Here is a 15,984-nt window from a genome sequence, read left to right on the forward strand (position 1 = left end):
TTTGTATTTAATTTAAATTATTTTAATTTATCAAATTATGCTTTGATATAGGTTGTCAGTTTTAAATTTTATTTTAAATAGATTTAATTAGTTTTAACAAATAAACCTATATGATTTAAATAAAAAATAATCAATTTTTATCCACTCTATCACCAGCACTGGCATCCCCACCATCAGCACCACCACACATGGAGGTTTGGGGATTTATCACCACATCATTGGGTCTTCTATTTCTTAGACATTCTGACAAGACCACACAAGAAGGGGAAACTGGATAACATCAACATTTCTCTAGCTATAGCCTGAATAATTGTTGCAAAGAGTCACATCTCAGAACTTTGCTGTGACCAGTTCAATGAGCTAACAGCAATTCTTGCCTGCCAACAGTGCCTAATTGGGCCACGGGCCATGTGCCTATGATCTTCCTGTAACTGAACTGCAAGCACTAAGAATAGAAGTTGCATTTTCCTATCTGTTGCTATTCTTTTCTCTCTTCCCCTTTGTCTTTTTGACATGTTTTGTCTTAAAAAGAAACAGCATCAATGACAAAATATCAGAGATACCACCTGAGATGGATTCTTTCCTCAATAAGGATCCTTGATGCCATTTAAGAGACGTTTAAGCAAGAGTTTCCCTTTAAAAGTTGCTATGACAATGGGAGAGGGGAAAGAGGGAGAATAAGAAAGCTTGTTAAAATTAAGAATTTAATTATGTTTCAATTTTTCAACTCTGACAAGTTTTAATGGTTTTCTCCTTGGCCACTATTTCTAATTGATAGCTCTTTTCTTTTCCAATTTCAGCCACAAAAATCCAGGCCACATGGAGAGGCTTCTATTGGTGACAGAAATTTTATTGAGAATTTCTTGCTTGGCAATGGAACACCAAGCAAAATAAAGGCCATGGCAATAAAACCCAAACTCAAATTACTATTAATATGATGACAATAAACAGGCAGCAACAAACAGTAAAGCTTAAAAAACAGATTCACAGATTTTTAAGGCTAGAAGGGGGACCATTAGATCATCTTGTCTGACCTCCTGTATAACACAGGCCATAAAGCAACCTAATAACTATTTAGGATTTTTATGAGACAGGAACTAGGTAAAGAATCAGAATGGAGAGCTCGGAACGTTGATGATGGTCATTCTACATCCTGATAGCACTTCTCCAGTGACTGGGTCATGGCTACGATGAGGGCAAGAAAATAATTGATCATGAATACAGAATAGACACAAGCTTCTCTCTTTCACCAACAAAAGCTGGTCCAGTAAAATATATTACCTCACTCATCTTGACGCTCTACAAATCAATTATTTTATCGTAGTGGAATTTGGACAGCATCCTTACCTGATCTGTGCTCCCAAGTTATAACTCTTGATGTGAATTTCCTACACATTCCTAAAGACTGGAAATTTCCCGAAGCAGCAGACAAGAGAGAGTGTCATTAAAACCTTACCAGCTTGTTTAGCATCATTAGGTTTAATGCAGCGAATGTATGATGGCTCCTTGGACATCAGAATTTCCATTAGTTTGGACAGACTGTTCTTAAACTGAGTTGCTGCCTAGAAGAAAGAAGACAGACTCGGCTCTGAAGTGACTGATTAGGACTAGTTTTTGTGACACTGCACCACACGCATAAGGCTAAGAACAAGCTTTTCAGTATCAAAGCTTTAAACATCATGGAAGACCTACTTTACACCACAACGTTCGAGAGAAGGGGACACTATCTTCAGTATTGGAAAGGACTATGCTTCAGTCCAACTCTTGTGTTCTTACCGTTTCAGGTCTCTTTTTATCTGTCAACTCAGTCCTCTCAAAACAGTGATTTATGATGGGATTCTCCGAGTTGCACATGGCCTAGAAAGAAACAGCAGAGGACAAATGCATGAAAAATTTTAAAGGCAGACTGCACAAAGTACTAGAATGTGTATTTTTGGGAGTTGGTAGGGGAACAGATGAGACCCAGTTTGTCTTTTCTATCTCTGATTTCTATGATAAACACCAAAGATAAAACAAACTCTGAGACCTCAGGTGTTTTTGCATAGTGTAGCCATGTAGACAATGCATCCTGAAGACTGAAAGGTCCAAGACAGAGATGATACCTTCACAGCCCTCTCCATTCTCAGCTTGATCCTTTACAATGCTCCACAAAACAGGCAGTTCTCGATCGACACTCACCTCCTTCAGGTTCCGAAATAGAAGGTCATTATTTTTATCCAGAAAACCTAGAGAAAAACAAACAACTCAGTCTGCTGTGGCTGTTTCATGGGAAGTCCTCCTCAATAAGGCAGGACCTTGAGCTGGAAAAGTAATCTGATTAATCAAATTATATATTTAAATATTGTGTGATGGTATTAATCTGAACGGCAGGAGATAGGAGGAGAAAAAGGAAGTGTAACTGTTTGAAGTGGGGGAAAACGGGGATGGGAAGTGACCCTGGTGTCAGGCAATGGTGTAGTTGTTGTGTAACATTTACCTGTGACACTGTAGGTGACCTCTCCAGCATAGTGCAAGAGACGGAACTCTTCTCGCCCTAGAGACTTCCGAGTCTTCTGGTCAGCCAGCTTATGTCTGGGGAGAAAGCAAAAAGGCTTAATGGGGAGAAGATACTAGCCTCAAATAGGATTCATTTACAAGTACTACTGATGCTAAGTACAGAACCATCACAGCTCTTGGCAGAGGGATGGGACCAGAGGAAAACAGGTAATCTGACACTGTTTCTCTCTCTAGGAACAGCAATACTAAGGTAAATGGGAGCCACAAACCAGCAACTATCACTCCAGTCCCAGAAAAATATTTGGACTTGTTCCAAAGGGATAAGTGATTAACTTTTTAGAAGAAAGCGGGTCAACTCTGTGTGCATGTGAAATCGCACTGGAGACAGCAGGCCAGAGACCTGAAGGTTTCTGGCAACAGAGATTAAGTTATCAGGGAACCCACTCTGGGAGGTTGTCACAAGGATGATGCCATTCAGATCTTGAATTGAGAATATGAAAAGGTTCAGGGATGATGAAAAGACCTGGCTTATTGATGTTGCAGTTTTTAAAATTACCATTCTAAAAATTTTAAGCATGGGTTAGACAAACACTTGTCATGAATGCGGGGGACTGGACTAGATGACCTCTCAAGGTCCCTTCCACTCCTATGATTCTATGAAATGGAGATAAAGCAACCTGAAGGGCAAAATTAGGGACTGAAAACCCACAAAATTTGTGTGGAGGCCGTAGAGATACTTTATTAGAGTCAAAGAAGGGGCAATAATCCCAGAATGTCAACTAGAAAGCAGAAAGCCATGGTGAATGGTGCTATATATAAAAAAAACTAAGAAAGATTACAATAGCAGCAGCATTGTTTAAATCTCACTAAAAATCATACATTTCCAGTCCATGCTCTACTTATTCCTAATTTTGACTCTTGCAAGAGTTTTCTGGCTGATCTTCCTGAATTGTTTCTCTGGTTTGCAAACTATTTAACATTCAGCAGTTTGTCTGGATATTTATGCTCTCCTGACTCCTGTGTTAAGACTTTATTTAGTGATTGCATTGGCTATTTTTGAAATAGAGGATTAAGTTAAAAACTTCTTTAAAGTTCTTCAGATTTCTTGTAATCTGAGGAACCTAACAATTACCTTTAGTGTCTGATTTCTCTTGTACCTACTCTGTTTTTGTAGGCCTCTCTACTGTACGAAATGTGTACTGATGATTGTCTTAGTTCTTTCTACATTTCTGTGTTATAAGTAATTTTATTTCTTGTATTTGTTTACTGTATTTATGCTGCTTGTTTTTATTGTTGTGTTATAAAGGGAAAGAACAAGTTGAAGACTATTTAGATAAGTTAGATCTATTCAAGTTGGCAGGGCCTGATGAAGTATGTAGGGTACTTAAGGAACTACCTGAATCAGTCTCAGAACAGTTAATGATTATCATTGAGGACTCATGAAGGATGGGTGAGGTCCCAGAGAAGTTCAGAAGTGCCTATCTTCAAAACGGAGAACAAAGAGGAACAGGGAATTATAGCTCAGTCAGCCTAACTTCAATACCTGAAAAGATACTGGAACACATTATTAAACAATCAATTTATAAGCACTTAGAGGATAATAGGGTGATAAGTAATAGCCAACGTGGATTTCTCAAGGAGAAATCATGTTAATCAATCTAATTTTCTTCTTTGACAGGATTTCTGGCCTAGTGCATAGAGGAGAAGTTGTAGTTGTGACATATTTTGATTTTAGCAAGGCTTCTGACAGCTGCACATGACATTCTCATAAGCAAACTAGGGAAATAGGTTTAGATGAAATTACTATAAGGTGGTTGCACAACTGGTTGAAAGACTGTTTTCAAAGAGTAGTTATCAATAGCTCTTTGTCAAACTCAGAGGATGTATCTAGTGAGATCCCACTGGTACTGGTACAAGAAGAGAAGAGAATGTGCCAGTAAATTTATGCCTGCATTTGTCATTTTCGCTCCATGCATCTGAAGAAGTTGACTTTTTACTCACGAAAGCTTATGCCCAAAAAAATCTGTTAGTCTTTAAGGTGTCACCGGACTCCTCGTTATTTGAAGAATGTCTCATTCACTTCCTCTTCTTGATTTGGTGGTCCACCTTAACATCACTACTATTCTTTTCTCTTTTTAGCCTCATATTTGTTAGTTATACCCACTTATTCTGTTGTCTTAACTGAGGTTATGTCTACACTACCGTGGTAAATTGACCTACACTACGCAACTCCAGCTACACGAATCACATACCTGGAGTCGACATACCTTAGGTCAAGTTACCACGGGTCTACACCGCAGGGGGTCAACGGCAGAAACTCTCCTGTTGACTTACCTTACTCTTCTTGTCGGGGGTAGAGTACAGGGGTCGATTGGAGAGCGATCTGCTGTTGATTTGGTGGGTCTTCACTAGACCCGCTAAATCGACCGCCAGTGGATCAATCTCAGAGAGAGTCAATCCCAGCTGTAGTGTAGACCTAGCCTTAGAATCTAAGCTCTTTGGGACAGCAAGTATCTTTTGCTTTTATGCACTTCCCAGCATAATGGGGCCCCACTATGACTGGGACCTCTGGGTGCTACTGTAATACAAATACAGTAATAGGTACAGCAGAGACTGGGTGTATTTAAAACTCATTAGCTTTATTCTGTATTTTGTCCCTCCTCATAAAGACAAAACTAGCAACAGCTACTTGAACACTCACGTGAGAAAATGAGGATGATTCTTCACCGTTTCCTCCAGCTTCTCCAAAAATGTCATGTCTGTGGCATCCCCAGGTCTCAGACACTCCTCATCCTGTAAAGCGGGGAATCAACAAACACAGCAATACAACACAATGCACATGTTCAACATTTCCTTCTACACATGTCAGCATGCAAGCCAGATCCACCCTCATCTCACTAAAATGGTGCCCTCAATTTGGTTTCTCTGGCAGGTTTTTGTCTTGTATTAGAGAGGCTGCCTAATTCACTCCCATAATAAAGAACTGCTGTGTTGAAAAGGAGAATTTTTTTCTTCTTGGAGACTAGTTAGACTTTTAGATTCTTTCCAGACAGCAGATGAAGACAAGTACATTTTGACTTTTGGTGAGAGGTCGTCTCCCTGTATACAAAGAACTTGCCTGCTCCCACAGTTCAGTTGAGTTTTCAAGAGCAGCACAATTAAAATATGACCATAAAATGAAATCAGATCAAGCCCTGTAACTCTAATCTATGTACAGAATTGATTCTAAAAAAGAAAGGAATTTAGACTGGGTTAGGAGGTTTCAAAGAAAGAAACTGATCAGGTTTGCCCTTCAATTTTCTGTGCTAGTTAAGCAAGAATATATGACATTATTATTTAGAGCTAGTATTACAGCAGTGCCCATAACTGTAACAAGTGCCCCATTTTGCTGAGTGTTGTAAAAATACACAAAAAGACATGCTTCCTGCTTCATTTGCTGACAACCTAAGAATACAAGTGACCTCCAAAGGGAGAAGAGGAAAACAATTAAATATATACAGTTTCTATACACATTTACATTTTGGGGGGTTTTATACATAGATAACGCAAGATCTACTTATCCTCAACTGCCACCTAACTTACCTATCACTAGTTGGCTGGTTACTTTGCATTCAGAACAGCAATACAGGAGAGGGCTTAGCATCCAACAACAGCCTGCAAGATGCTCTTACTGAGCCCTGCTTACCTGGCATGAATACATTATTTATAGTGTTTAGAGAATATATCTGCAGCAAAGCCCTGATAGTTGCCTCACAAGTTTGCAGTACAAGATGATGCCACTGAACTAGTAGAGCACACTAAGGCAGCTCAGAAGTTCTCTAGGATTGAAAATACTGGGTACAAGGATGCTACCTGAAGCAAGCTTGTTGTCTTGTTTGTTTCCTTTTTGGGGATGGAAAATACAGACCCAGTGAACACACATTTGCCCTAGGGTCTTCTAAAAAAATGAAGGGTCTTGTCCATTTTAGAATTGAGAAGTTCACCACCCTCAAAGGAAAGGTCCCCAATTGTTATTTGTTCCTCCCTGGGTATTCCCTAGGACTGGAGCCAGGGAGACCACCTCATTGTTACCAATATAACCATAGTACCCACTGTGGTGTCAGACACATCCAGTGAAGCCTATAGGGAAGTGTGGGCTATCAAATGCCCCTCAGTCATGATGGCTCTCAGCTCCTCTCAATGGTCCTGTGGTAGCTTGTCCAGAAACCAAGACAGCTTATCCCAGCTCCAATGGAAAGGAGAGCATGATAGTTAGCCCCACACACATCTGGTGCTTGACTAATGAGTAAACCTTGCACGAGATAAGGTCTAGTTTCTTTGCGTCCGGCTCTAGGAGGTATTTGTCATTTTTGACCTTTCCTTGACAGCAGCTACTACAGGCAAATGTGGTACTGGGAGGGAATAAAAGTATTCAAATCCCTTGGAAAGGATATGGTACCTTCTTTCTGCTCACTTGGATGTGACCAGTATTAAGGCTGGTGTATGCCATAGGTCATCTGAGGGCTCCAATGGTCTTTCATTAATTGTCACGGGGAGCCTGTTGGGCAAGGAAGGGTGCAGAAATCCAGGAGCTCATGGGACTTCTGCTGTATTACTTCTAGTGGTATATCCACTATATCTGCCATGTGTTTAATGAGCTCTTGGAATAATTTAAGACCATCCACTGAGGAAGACATAGAGGGGCTTACTGCCTCATCGGGGGAGGATGAAATCACAGCAGGAACAAGTTGTTCTTCCCCTTGTGGTTGTTGTTCCTCATCATTTTCCTCCTCCTCCTTTCTTTCCAGGATCTGAGGGTTCACTAGTTTGCCTGGCTGAGATGGTCCATATTGTGTCTTTGAAGAGGGGGGTCTAACCCTGCAAGGAGCAGATAATGCAGGCTTACACGAATACGGCTGTACACCCCAGTGTGTCCAGTAAGGACAGTGTTGATAGGGACAGAAGTACTGAGGTAGGAGACATGCAGGAGGATACCAAGATAAATGTTTCCTATGAGTCCAGGTCTTCTCCTACTTTCCTTTGTAGAATCCTCCCTTGAGTGCCTTCCTGGTTCCCAGTATGGTACCCCAGGGGGAAGGAGAGTGGGTGGGAGATGTGTCTAGATGGGGATGAGGAGAAAGAGTACACTTCCTTCAAGCAAGGAACCATTCTATCCAGAGTGCCCTGCATATAAAAGGAGAAGTTGATACTGGAGATACCTCCCTGACTTGCTGTACCAACAGTGCAGTAGTTGGTGGCTTAGATATCACCATCCTCAGCCTCTCTAGGAGACACAGCTGTAGTGTCAGGCCCAAAGTCACTGGTACTCTGTATGCTTTGGGTACCAAGACAGCAAGTATTGCTGGGTACTGAAGAACACGGTTCTGAGGTGACCAGTTCCCAAAGCTCTGGGTACTGAGAGAAAAAACAGTCTGCAGATATGGTGGGTGCAACTGGGGCTCTCTTAGTAATCTGTACTGGGGCACTTCAAGGGACCTTTTCAGACTTTTGGCCCTTAGGAGGTTGAGCCTGAGATGAGTCAGAAGTCTGATGATGCTTGTGTCTTGACTTGCCAGGCATCTGAGAAGGAGACCTTGGCTCATCCCTTCTCCCATTGTTCCTGCCCGTCAGAAGACTGATGCCAGAATGAAGATGGATGACTGGGGTCTCTCAATAGGTGTGACCCAAGAGCTCAGGATGGAATCTCAGCTCACCAGGCTACTGATGGAGAAGAACTGATCAGAGGACCATAGACTGTTTTTTAGCTATGTCTGTGTCTGAGAAGGCGTTTTGAACTCTTGAGGAGGAACAACTTCAGGTGGGCTTCTTTAGCATTCTGATTGTGCTTAGAGAAAGACCAACATATGGAATATTGCTTGGGGATATGTCCCTCTCCTAGCAGAGCAGGCACTGGGAATACCAGTTGTTATGCGGCACTGAAACTTAATGATGATTTAGCTTCTGCCATGTTGCTAGGACCTTTTTTGGGGGGGAGGAAGATGGGAGGGGAATGGTATATGTCTACCTACACTGAAACTTATCTAAGAAAAATTATATATAAAATATTAGCCAACAAGCAATATGAACTAACTAAAGTTGCTAACTAACACCAGCACAGTGCATAGGGAAGTGGACACTGCAGAGGTTCTGTCTCATTGCCACAAGTGGTTAAAAGGAACTGAGGAATAGTTGGGCCTGCTCTTCCCTTTATGGCTTTGGACTGGGGGGACAGTCCAGGACATCTAGGGTGCAGATACTGCCCGAGTGGATACTACTGACCAAATGCCACCAGCAGAAGGTCGATTTTCTTTTTTGGTGGTTTGGGTTCTGTAGTTTCTGCATCAGAGTATTGCTCTTTTAAGACTTCTGAAAGCATGCTCCACACCTCGTCCCTCTCAGATTTTGGACGGCTCTTCAGATTCTTACACCTTGGGTCGAGTGTTGTAGTTATTTTTAGAAATCTCACATCACTACAATTCTCCCCCAAGGAGTTCAGTCCCAAATTTAATTAATGCATAATTTTTTTAACGAGTATCATCAGCATGAAAACACGTCCTCTGGAATGGTGGCCGAAGCATGAAGGGACATACGAATGTTTAGCATATCTGGCATGTAAATAACCTGCAACACTGACTACAAAAGTGCCATGCAAATGCCTGTTCTTGCTTTCAGGTGACATTGTAAATAAGAAGCAGGCAGCAGTATCTCCTGTAAATGTAAACAAACTTGTTTGTCTTAGCGACTGGCTGAACAAGAAGTAGGACTGAGGGGACTTGTAGGCTCTAAAGTTTTACATTGTACTCAAAAACAAAACAGTATATAAAAAAAAAATCTACATTTGTAAGTTACACTTTCATGATAAAGAGATTACACTACTGTACTTGTATGAGGTGAATTGAAAAATACCATTTCTTTTATCATTTTTACAGTGCAAATATTTGTAATAAAAAATATAAAGTGAGCACTGTACACTTTGTATTCTGTGTTGCAATAGAAATCAATATATTTGAAAATGTAGAAAAACATCCAAAAGAGAGTTCTCTTGACTATAGGCGCTCTGCTCAGAATCCCCCTTCCCCCCAACAAACAGACTCTCTGCAGGACACTCTTAGACAACCAGTTTAAAGGTGTAGGGGGGATGGGGGAGCGGAGCTTTGGTGCATTCAGACATTTGTTTTCTATTGATCTTTTTTCTTGGCAGGTTCTTGCTTCTTCTATACTCTCAGATGTGGTTAATGAGAAATGTGTGCATATGCATTGTATGGCATTATAGATATACAGGTCTCAGTATTACCTAAATCAAAATGTAAGTTAAAACAGTTTTGCTTAAAAAGAAGCTTCTATCTTATTAGAAAGATGGCTAGAAATGCCAGCAAATGCAAAAACATGCATGGAAGACGGTTAGCCTCTGGGTCTACCACAGATAGTTCATACTTAACACTGGGCTCTATATCCTTCTCTACCTCCCTCCGCAATCCTCACACTTCCCACTCCCACCAACAACCTGTACACCAGCCTCCACTTCCTTTTCACCTACGACTAGTCATTTCCCATTATGTTCCTAAATAGCTTCAATTAAAAATGTATATAAATAAATACAGGTTTGTCAACTCACCAAAATAGAAATTATGCCTTTGAATTTCTCTTCCACCAGATCACAAATGATTTTGTTATTGAAATACTGGACAGGTTCCCACTGCCATTCACAAAAAGACACACACAATTAAAGACTGATTAAAGATCTTGATTCTGCACTGGAAGGAAATAGTCTGAGTGATCAGTGTATATCAGAGGATAGAAAATATTTAAAACAGTCTTCCTGAGGCCCACATGTCAAGTATGAAAGATATATTTCTTTCATAAATATACATTTATTTTTCTGATATCTGGGTTTTTTGTTTGTTTGTTTTGCCAGAGAGAGGGTGAACATCTTTGTCCTAGCACAGTCAAAAGGAAAGGGGAAACCTATGCAACCAAGCTCTCTATTCTGAAATATGGCTGGAGTGGACAGAGTCCCTCTCTAGAAGAAGTCTAACTCAAATACACTATGCAGTTGCAACTAGACATATAAAAGCTTATATTATGGAACTAAACTAATACAGAGCTGGGGTTCTTGCTCCTGCTGTGCATACACCACACAAAAAGACTGACTATTCCTGAAACCAAAACCCCTAAAATGAAATATTTCTCTTTGTTCCAGGTCATCACTGAGTCACGTCATCACAGTTTCTCATCTTTCATTCAGATTTGTGAAAGGTAGTCTCCCTAACTCAAAGATCTCTGTGGTTGCTATTCTGAAAAAGGTCTCCAAATTCTGAATGCAGGATTCAAGAGAAAGAACCTCTTCAGAAACTGGGAACCAGGCCATTCACAAAATATATTTAGTTGGTGGTAGCAACAAAAAGGTGAGGGAGGAGCACAGAAATTTCTAAAGGGCTGTCTTACAGAATCCTTATTCTCCTATCTATCTGGGTTCTTCTATAGCACCCATCAGTGAAGCATCTGAGTGCCTTTTAGCCAGCACCAGGTACCCGCACAGAATCTCCAGACAGTAAGTAAGCAGAGAAGCCACCACAGACACTTCTGCTATTTCTTAATTATATGACTGCATGGATCCCAACAGTAGCACATAAAGGATCAAACACAACTCAATCACCATTCTGCCCTTTCTACCAGTCTTGCTTGGAAGTATGAAGGGCAGGAGTTTGGGTTTTTCTGAAGCAAGGCTCCAGCAAGAAGAAAACTGAATAATTTTCCAAAAATAAATTGGTAGGATCTACATTTTCTGGCAGCAAAATGCCAAAGGGCCACAATGTCATGTGACATTCTTGACAGGACAAGAATTTATGGACTAATTCTGATGTTTGATAGCCTCAAAGTTACAAATATCATAGCTGTGAGCAAAACTGCAGGACTTTCAGTGCCAAACACACAGCTTCTAACCCAGCAAGCTAGAAGACAACTTTCCTCAGCTGAGAACAGTATTAAAATTTTTATGCATTGTATAGACAAAGGACTACAGAACAAGATAATCTCTAATGCTGGAACAGGTCTAGTTCTAATCTGAATGGGTTTTGTTTGAATAAATGCTATCACCTGTGAGCAGGTGATTGCATGTGCAAAAACAGAGCCCAGTTTGAAGCCCCTTTTGTATGAACCAGTTCTGGTGGATCACACACAGACAAATAAGGTAAAAATAAATATTTACTTCCAAATTCTTGGTTTACATACTGTAAGTTATTATCAGCTCCCTTTAATTAGCTGGCCTCTCCCAATAGGAGATGCTACAGAGGAAACAATACAAAATGAGGTCTTAGCTCTTACCGCTATGCCTTCTGACTCATACTCCTCTTGTTCTGATTTTAGTGTGAGTTCTATGAAGAGCTGCTGCAGTTTTTCATTACAATAATTAATACAAAACTGCTCAAAGCTGTAAACAATCAGAAAGAATTAGTCACTCCCACACTGTATTTCAATAAAACAAAGTCTGCACCATTTTGGTCAGGCACCATGCATTATCTGGGTACAAATCAAGAGAGATACAGGCAAGAGATCTAGAGACTCATATGAGCTCTACAGAGATGAACCAATGAATAGTCAGATTTGCCCCAAAAGAGAGAAAGAGCCATCAGAGGTAAGCAAGGAGGAACATGCGTACAGCAGATATAAATAAGGGCCTATTTACACTAAAAATCCAACAATGGATATCTGCCATAGTTAGGTTACAGGCTCCAATGTAATTCCATATTGTGATCTCTCATTCACACTACAACAAAAATGTATTAGAAGGAGGACGCCCATACCCATACCCATGCCACACAACTGCATGTAGGTCCGATTACAGCCGTCGTGTAGATAGGCTCCAAGATGGGCAAAAATCAGTTTCGCATCCTTGAAACTTGATAAATAGTACTGAATGCAGAGTCTAGCAGGGTCCCAACTAGGCACAGATGTCCCTATCTAGAGATGTTAAGACTAGGCCTCTCGCTCAGAAGGTGTTTGCCTACTACTATCAGGTAGTTTGTTGATTTCCTGAAGTTGAGACCTAATCTCATGTTACAGAAACCTCTCCTATTAAAAAAGTGCCAGGCATGGGGAAGCCTATTGTTCTAATGTTGAGGGAAGGAAACAAAATAACAGGATTAAATCACAGGAAACAAGGTTATTCAAAGCTCAAAGACATTGAGGTGAAACAAACCTATTGTGCTGGAAAACTTCAAATCCATAAATGTCAAGCAGCCCTAGAACTGTCGCACTCCTCCAGCCTGGGCATTCTGCCTCCTGTAACAAAGACACAGAATACTCTGTCACATTTGGTGTAGCTTTTATCATTAGGTTCAAAAGCAGTCGTGAACCTCCACTGCTATCTTCCCATATAATTCTACTGTCTGGTCCTCACTCCTCTCAGTGAGAGAGGAATGCAGTCAGAAAATCATTGTTCAGTATTGAGCTGAACCTCTTCCCTGCTTCCTAGTTCAATGGTTTGAACTCACTCTTCCCACCCACTTAGTAGCACAGGGGTACAATATGATCACGGGAGTGCAAGTGAGAGATAAATTTACCTTGTAGGCAAGAGACTTGTTAATCTTATTCACTAGCCAGGAGAAGGTGCGCCCATATACTGCCTTGGCTAGAGCATCCCGTGCATAGGCTGCTTGCTCCAGATTCAGAGGACTGACCAACTGTATGCGGAAGGAGAAGAGACAAATTAAAAAAAATCAGTCCACTGAGCGATGCAATCTTCGGAACACAATACTAATAACTAGTTGTGCACACATCACAATCTCCCAGAGGTACTGATTACTAGTTAGTCACAAGTAGGTTATATGAGACCAAGAAATACAAAGACAGTTTCCTCTCAGACCTGTGAGAAATCTGTAACCAGAAGGTGAACTGTTTAACCTGATAACAAAGCAGACCATATTAGTTGGCTTCAGTTCTGGATGTCTCCCAGTTTGCCAGCTCATGTTCTCACCTCTTCCCCTTTTGCTATGATCGTCTTGTGGATCAGTGCTTCCCGGAGCACAGAGCCCTCAACCCCCAGGAGCTGCAAACCACCAAAAGGAAAACTCAATTAGAGAAAGTATTAATTTCACATCTGTTTTAGAGACATTAGAAACTTTAGGCCCCATAGCTAATCAAGTCCTGCTCTGCACTGATTAAAACATCCTGTCCACTGCTGAGATTCACAGTGATTCACTCCTCATTCTAGTAGGCACATGCACTCAACAGTAAGATAGGGTGACTGGACATTACTGGTTTACCAGCAGAGTGCACAGAACAAAATCTGTTACCCACGCTTCGTAACTGTTCTTTGAGATGTGTTGCTCATGTCCATTCCATTCTAGGTGTGTGCGCACCCACGTCCACAGTCAGAGACTTTTGCCTTAGCAGTATCCATAGGGTCAGCTGTGACACCCACTAGAGTGCCATGCTCATACATCGGTATATCAGGCGCCGTCAGCCCTACGCCCTCTCAGTTCCTTGAACAATCTTGCCCTGCAATTGGGACCGAAAACCTTGGCAGGCCAGGCAAACCGTCCTGAGCTCCTTGGCTTTTATGTGAAGGGAGAAGTCAACCCTTGTCCAACGGCCTTGAGTATTGAGATTCCCCCGGTGGGCTCCCCATCCGAGATCCAAAGTATCAGTCACCAGAATCAGAAACACAGACGGGCCCGCAAAGGGAACTCCCTGCAAGACCAACACAGGGTCCAGCCACCATGCCAGAGATGCCCAAATGTGGTTCAGCACTTTGACTACCAAGTTTAGGTTGTGTCTGTTGGGGATGTACTCCGATGCCAACCACGCCTGCAACAGCCAGAGATGGAGTTGGGCACATCGAACCACGTAGGTGCAGGCCGCCATATGACTTAACAGCCATAGACAGGTAAGGGCGGTAGTAAGGGATGATCCCTTACGCAGGATATTACCACCGACATGGCTTGGAAGCGGGACTCCGGGAGGAATGCCCTTGCCTTTGTGGAGTGCAGAACTGCCTTGATGAACTCTATCCATTACACTAGTACAAGGGTTGACTTTTGCGTCTTGACTAACAGGCCCAGGTCACGGTATGTGGCTCGCACCAGATCGAGGCTGCTCTGCACTTGATCCTGCGATCTGCTCATGATGAGCCAGTCAGTCATCGAGATACAGGTATACCTGAACCCCCCAGCATCTCAGGTAAGTGGCTACTAGGGCCATACACTTTGTAAGGACCCCTGGGGTCGAGGAGAGGCCAAAGGGGAGCGCCAAAAATTGGAAATGGCACTGGTCCACCATAAAGCTTAGGAACCATCTGTGTCCCAGGAAGATCGAGACATGGAAATAAGCATCTTTCAAATCGAGAGTGACATACCAGTCGCCCAGATCTAGGGAGGGTATAATGGAGGCCACAGACACCACGTGAAACTTCAACTTTTCGAGGAATTTGTTGAGCTGTAGCAGGTCCAGAATGGGACATAGGGCCCCTTTTGCCTTCGGTATCAGGAAATAATGGGAGTAGAACCCCTTTCCCCTTCATTTCCTGAGGGACCTCCTCCACTGCTCCCAGTTGCAGTAGGTTGTTTACCTCCTGAACAACAAGTTGCTTGTGAGAAGGATCTCTGAAGAGGGATAGGTAAGGGGTGGGTGGGAGGGAGGGGAGGCTGTAAACTGGAGGGTGTAGCCTGATAACACTATGTCCAACACCCAACGGTCTGAGGTGACCCTTGACCAAGCCAAAAACGGAAGGGGCAGAGGCAGTTTAGGAAAAGGGAAGGACAAATCCAATGAGTTGACTGGGGCGTTGCTACCGAGCACACCCTCAAAACAAGCGCTTTTGACCTCCGCGGTGTTTCACTGGGCCAAGTTGCACAGGAGAGCGGGAGGAGGAAGGTCAGCGGCAGGTAAACCCTGTATCTTTCCTTCTTGCAGGCCCCTGCCAAGACAGCCACTGCCTTGGCAGCAGAGAAGGCTGGAACGGCGGCCTGGAGGCCTGAGGCGTATGCATCCCCTGTGAGTGGAGGGTAGCCTGAGTGTCTTTCAGGCCATGCAACCTCATGTCCATCTGGTCAGACACCATCAAATGGGTGGTCCTGAATTGAGGCCTGCATCTCCTGGAACAGGCTGGCAGTCTGGAGCAAGGAGCTGCGCCTCATGACCACCACCGAGGCCACCACCCGAGCAGCTGAGTTGGTCATATCCCAGGCCATCTAGAGGGAGCACCGGGCTGCCACAGTGTCTTCCCTCCACCAGAGGCCCGAACTCTTAGGCTGCCTCCTGGGACATGGAGTCCTTGAATTTTGAGGAGGGAGTTCCACAAGTTAAAATTGTAACACCCCGAGAGGGCCTGGTGGTTTGCCACCTGAAACTAGAGGCTGGCTGTGGAATAAATTTTGTGACCAAACAAGTCCAGTTTCTTTGCCTCTTTATTCTTGAGGGTAGAACTGGCTGGCCCCTGCTTATCCTTTTCATAGGCTGCCGAAAATGACCAATGACCCCAGGGGCAGGTGAGTGTACAGATATCCAAAC

General features: G+C 42.6%; 1 protein-coding gene across 3 annotated transcripts in view; it reads right to left on the reverse strand.

The window, feature by feature from the left end:
- MYO1C (myosin IC) overlaps positions 1 to 15,984 on the reverse strand; it is a 110,162-nt gene that overhangs the window by 31,449 nt on the left and 62,729 nt on the right. For all 3 annotated transcript variants that reach the window (XM_034752926.1, XM_034752925.1, XM_034752927.1), the window contains 10 exons: positions 13,451 to 13,522; positions 13,038 to 13,157; positions 12,674 to 12,756; positions 11,800 to 11,905; positions 10,091 to 10,171; positions 5,198 to 5,289; positions 2,477 to 2,571; positions 2,179 to 2,225; positions 1,777 to 1,857; positions 1,457 to 1,562 (listed from right to left, as the gene is read on the reverse strand). In XM_034752926.1, the coding sequence (XP_034608817.1) occupies positions 1,457 to 1,562; positions 1,777 to 1,857; positions 2,179 to 2,225; positions 2,477 to 2,571; positions 5,198 to 5,289; positions 10,091 to 10,171; positions 11,800 to 11,905; positions 12,674 to 12,756; positions 13,038 to 13,157; positions 13,451 to 13,522 (883 nt within the window). The remainder of the gene's footprint in view (positions 1 to 1,456; positions 1,563 to 1,776; positions 1,858 to 2,178; positions 2,226 to 2,476; positions 2,572 to 5,197; positions 5,290 to 10,090; positions 10,172 to 11,799; positions 11,906 to 12,673; positions 12,757 to 13,037; positions 13,158 to 13,450; positions 13,523 to 15,984) is intronic.

The sequence above is a fragment of the Trachemys scripta genome, chromosome 18, assembly GCF_013100865.1.
Source record: "Trachemys scripta elegans isolate TJP31775 chromosome 18, CAS_Tse_1.0, whole genome shotgun sequence".
NCBI classification, from domain to species: domain Eukaryota; kingdom Metazoa; phylum Chordata; order Testudines; family Emydidae; genus Trachemys; species Trachemys scripta.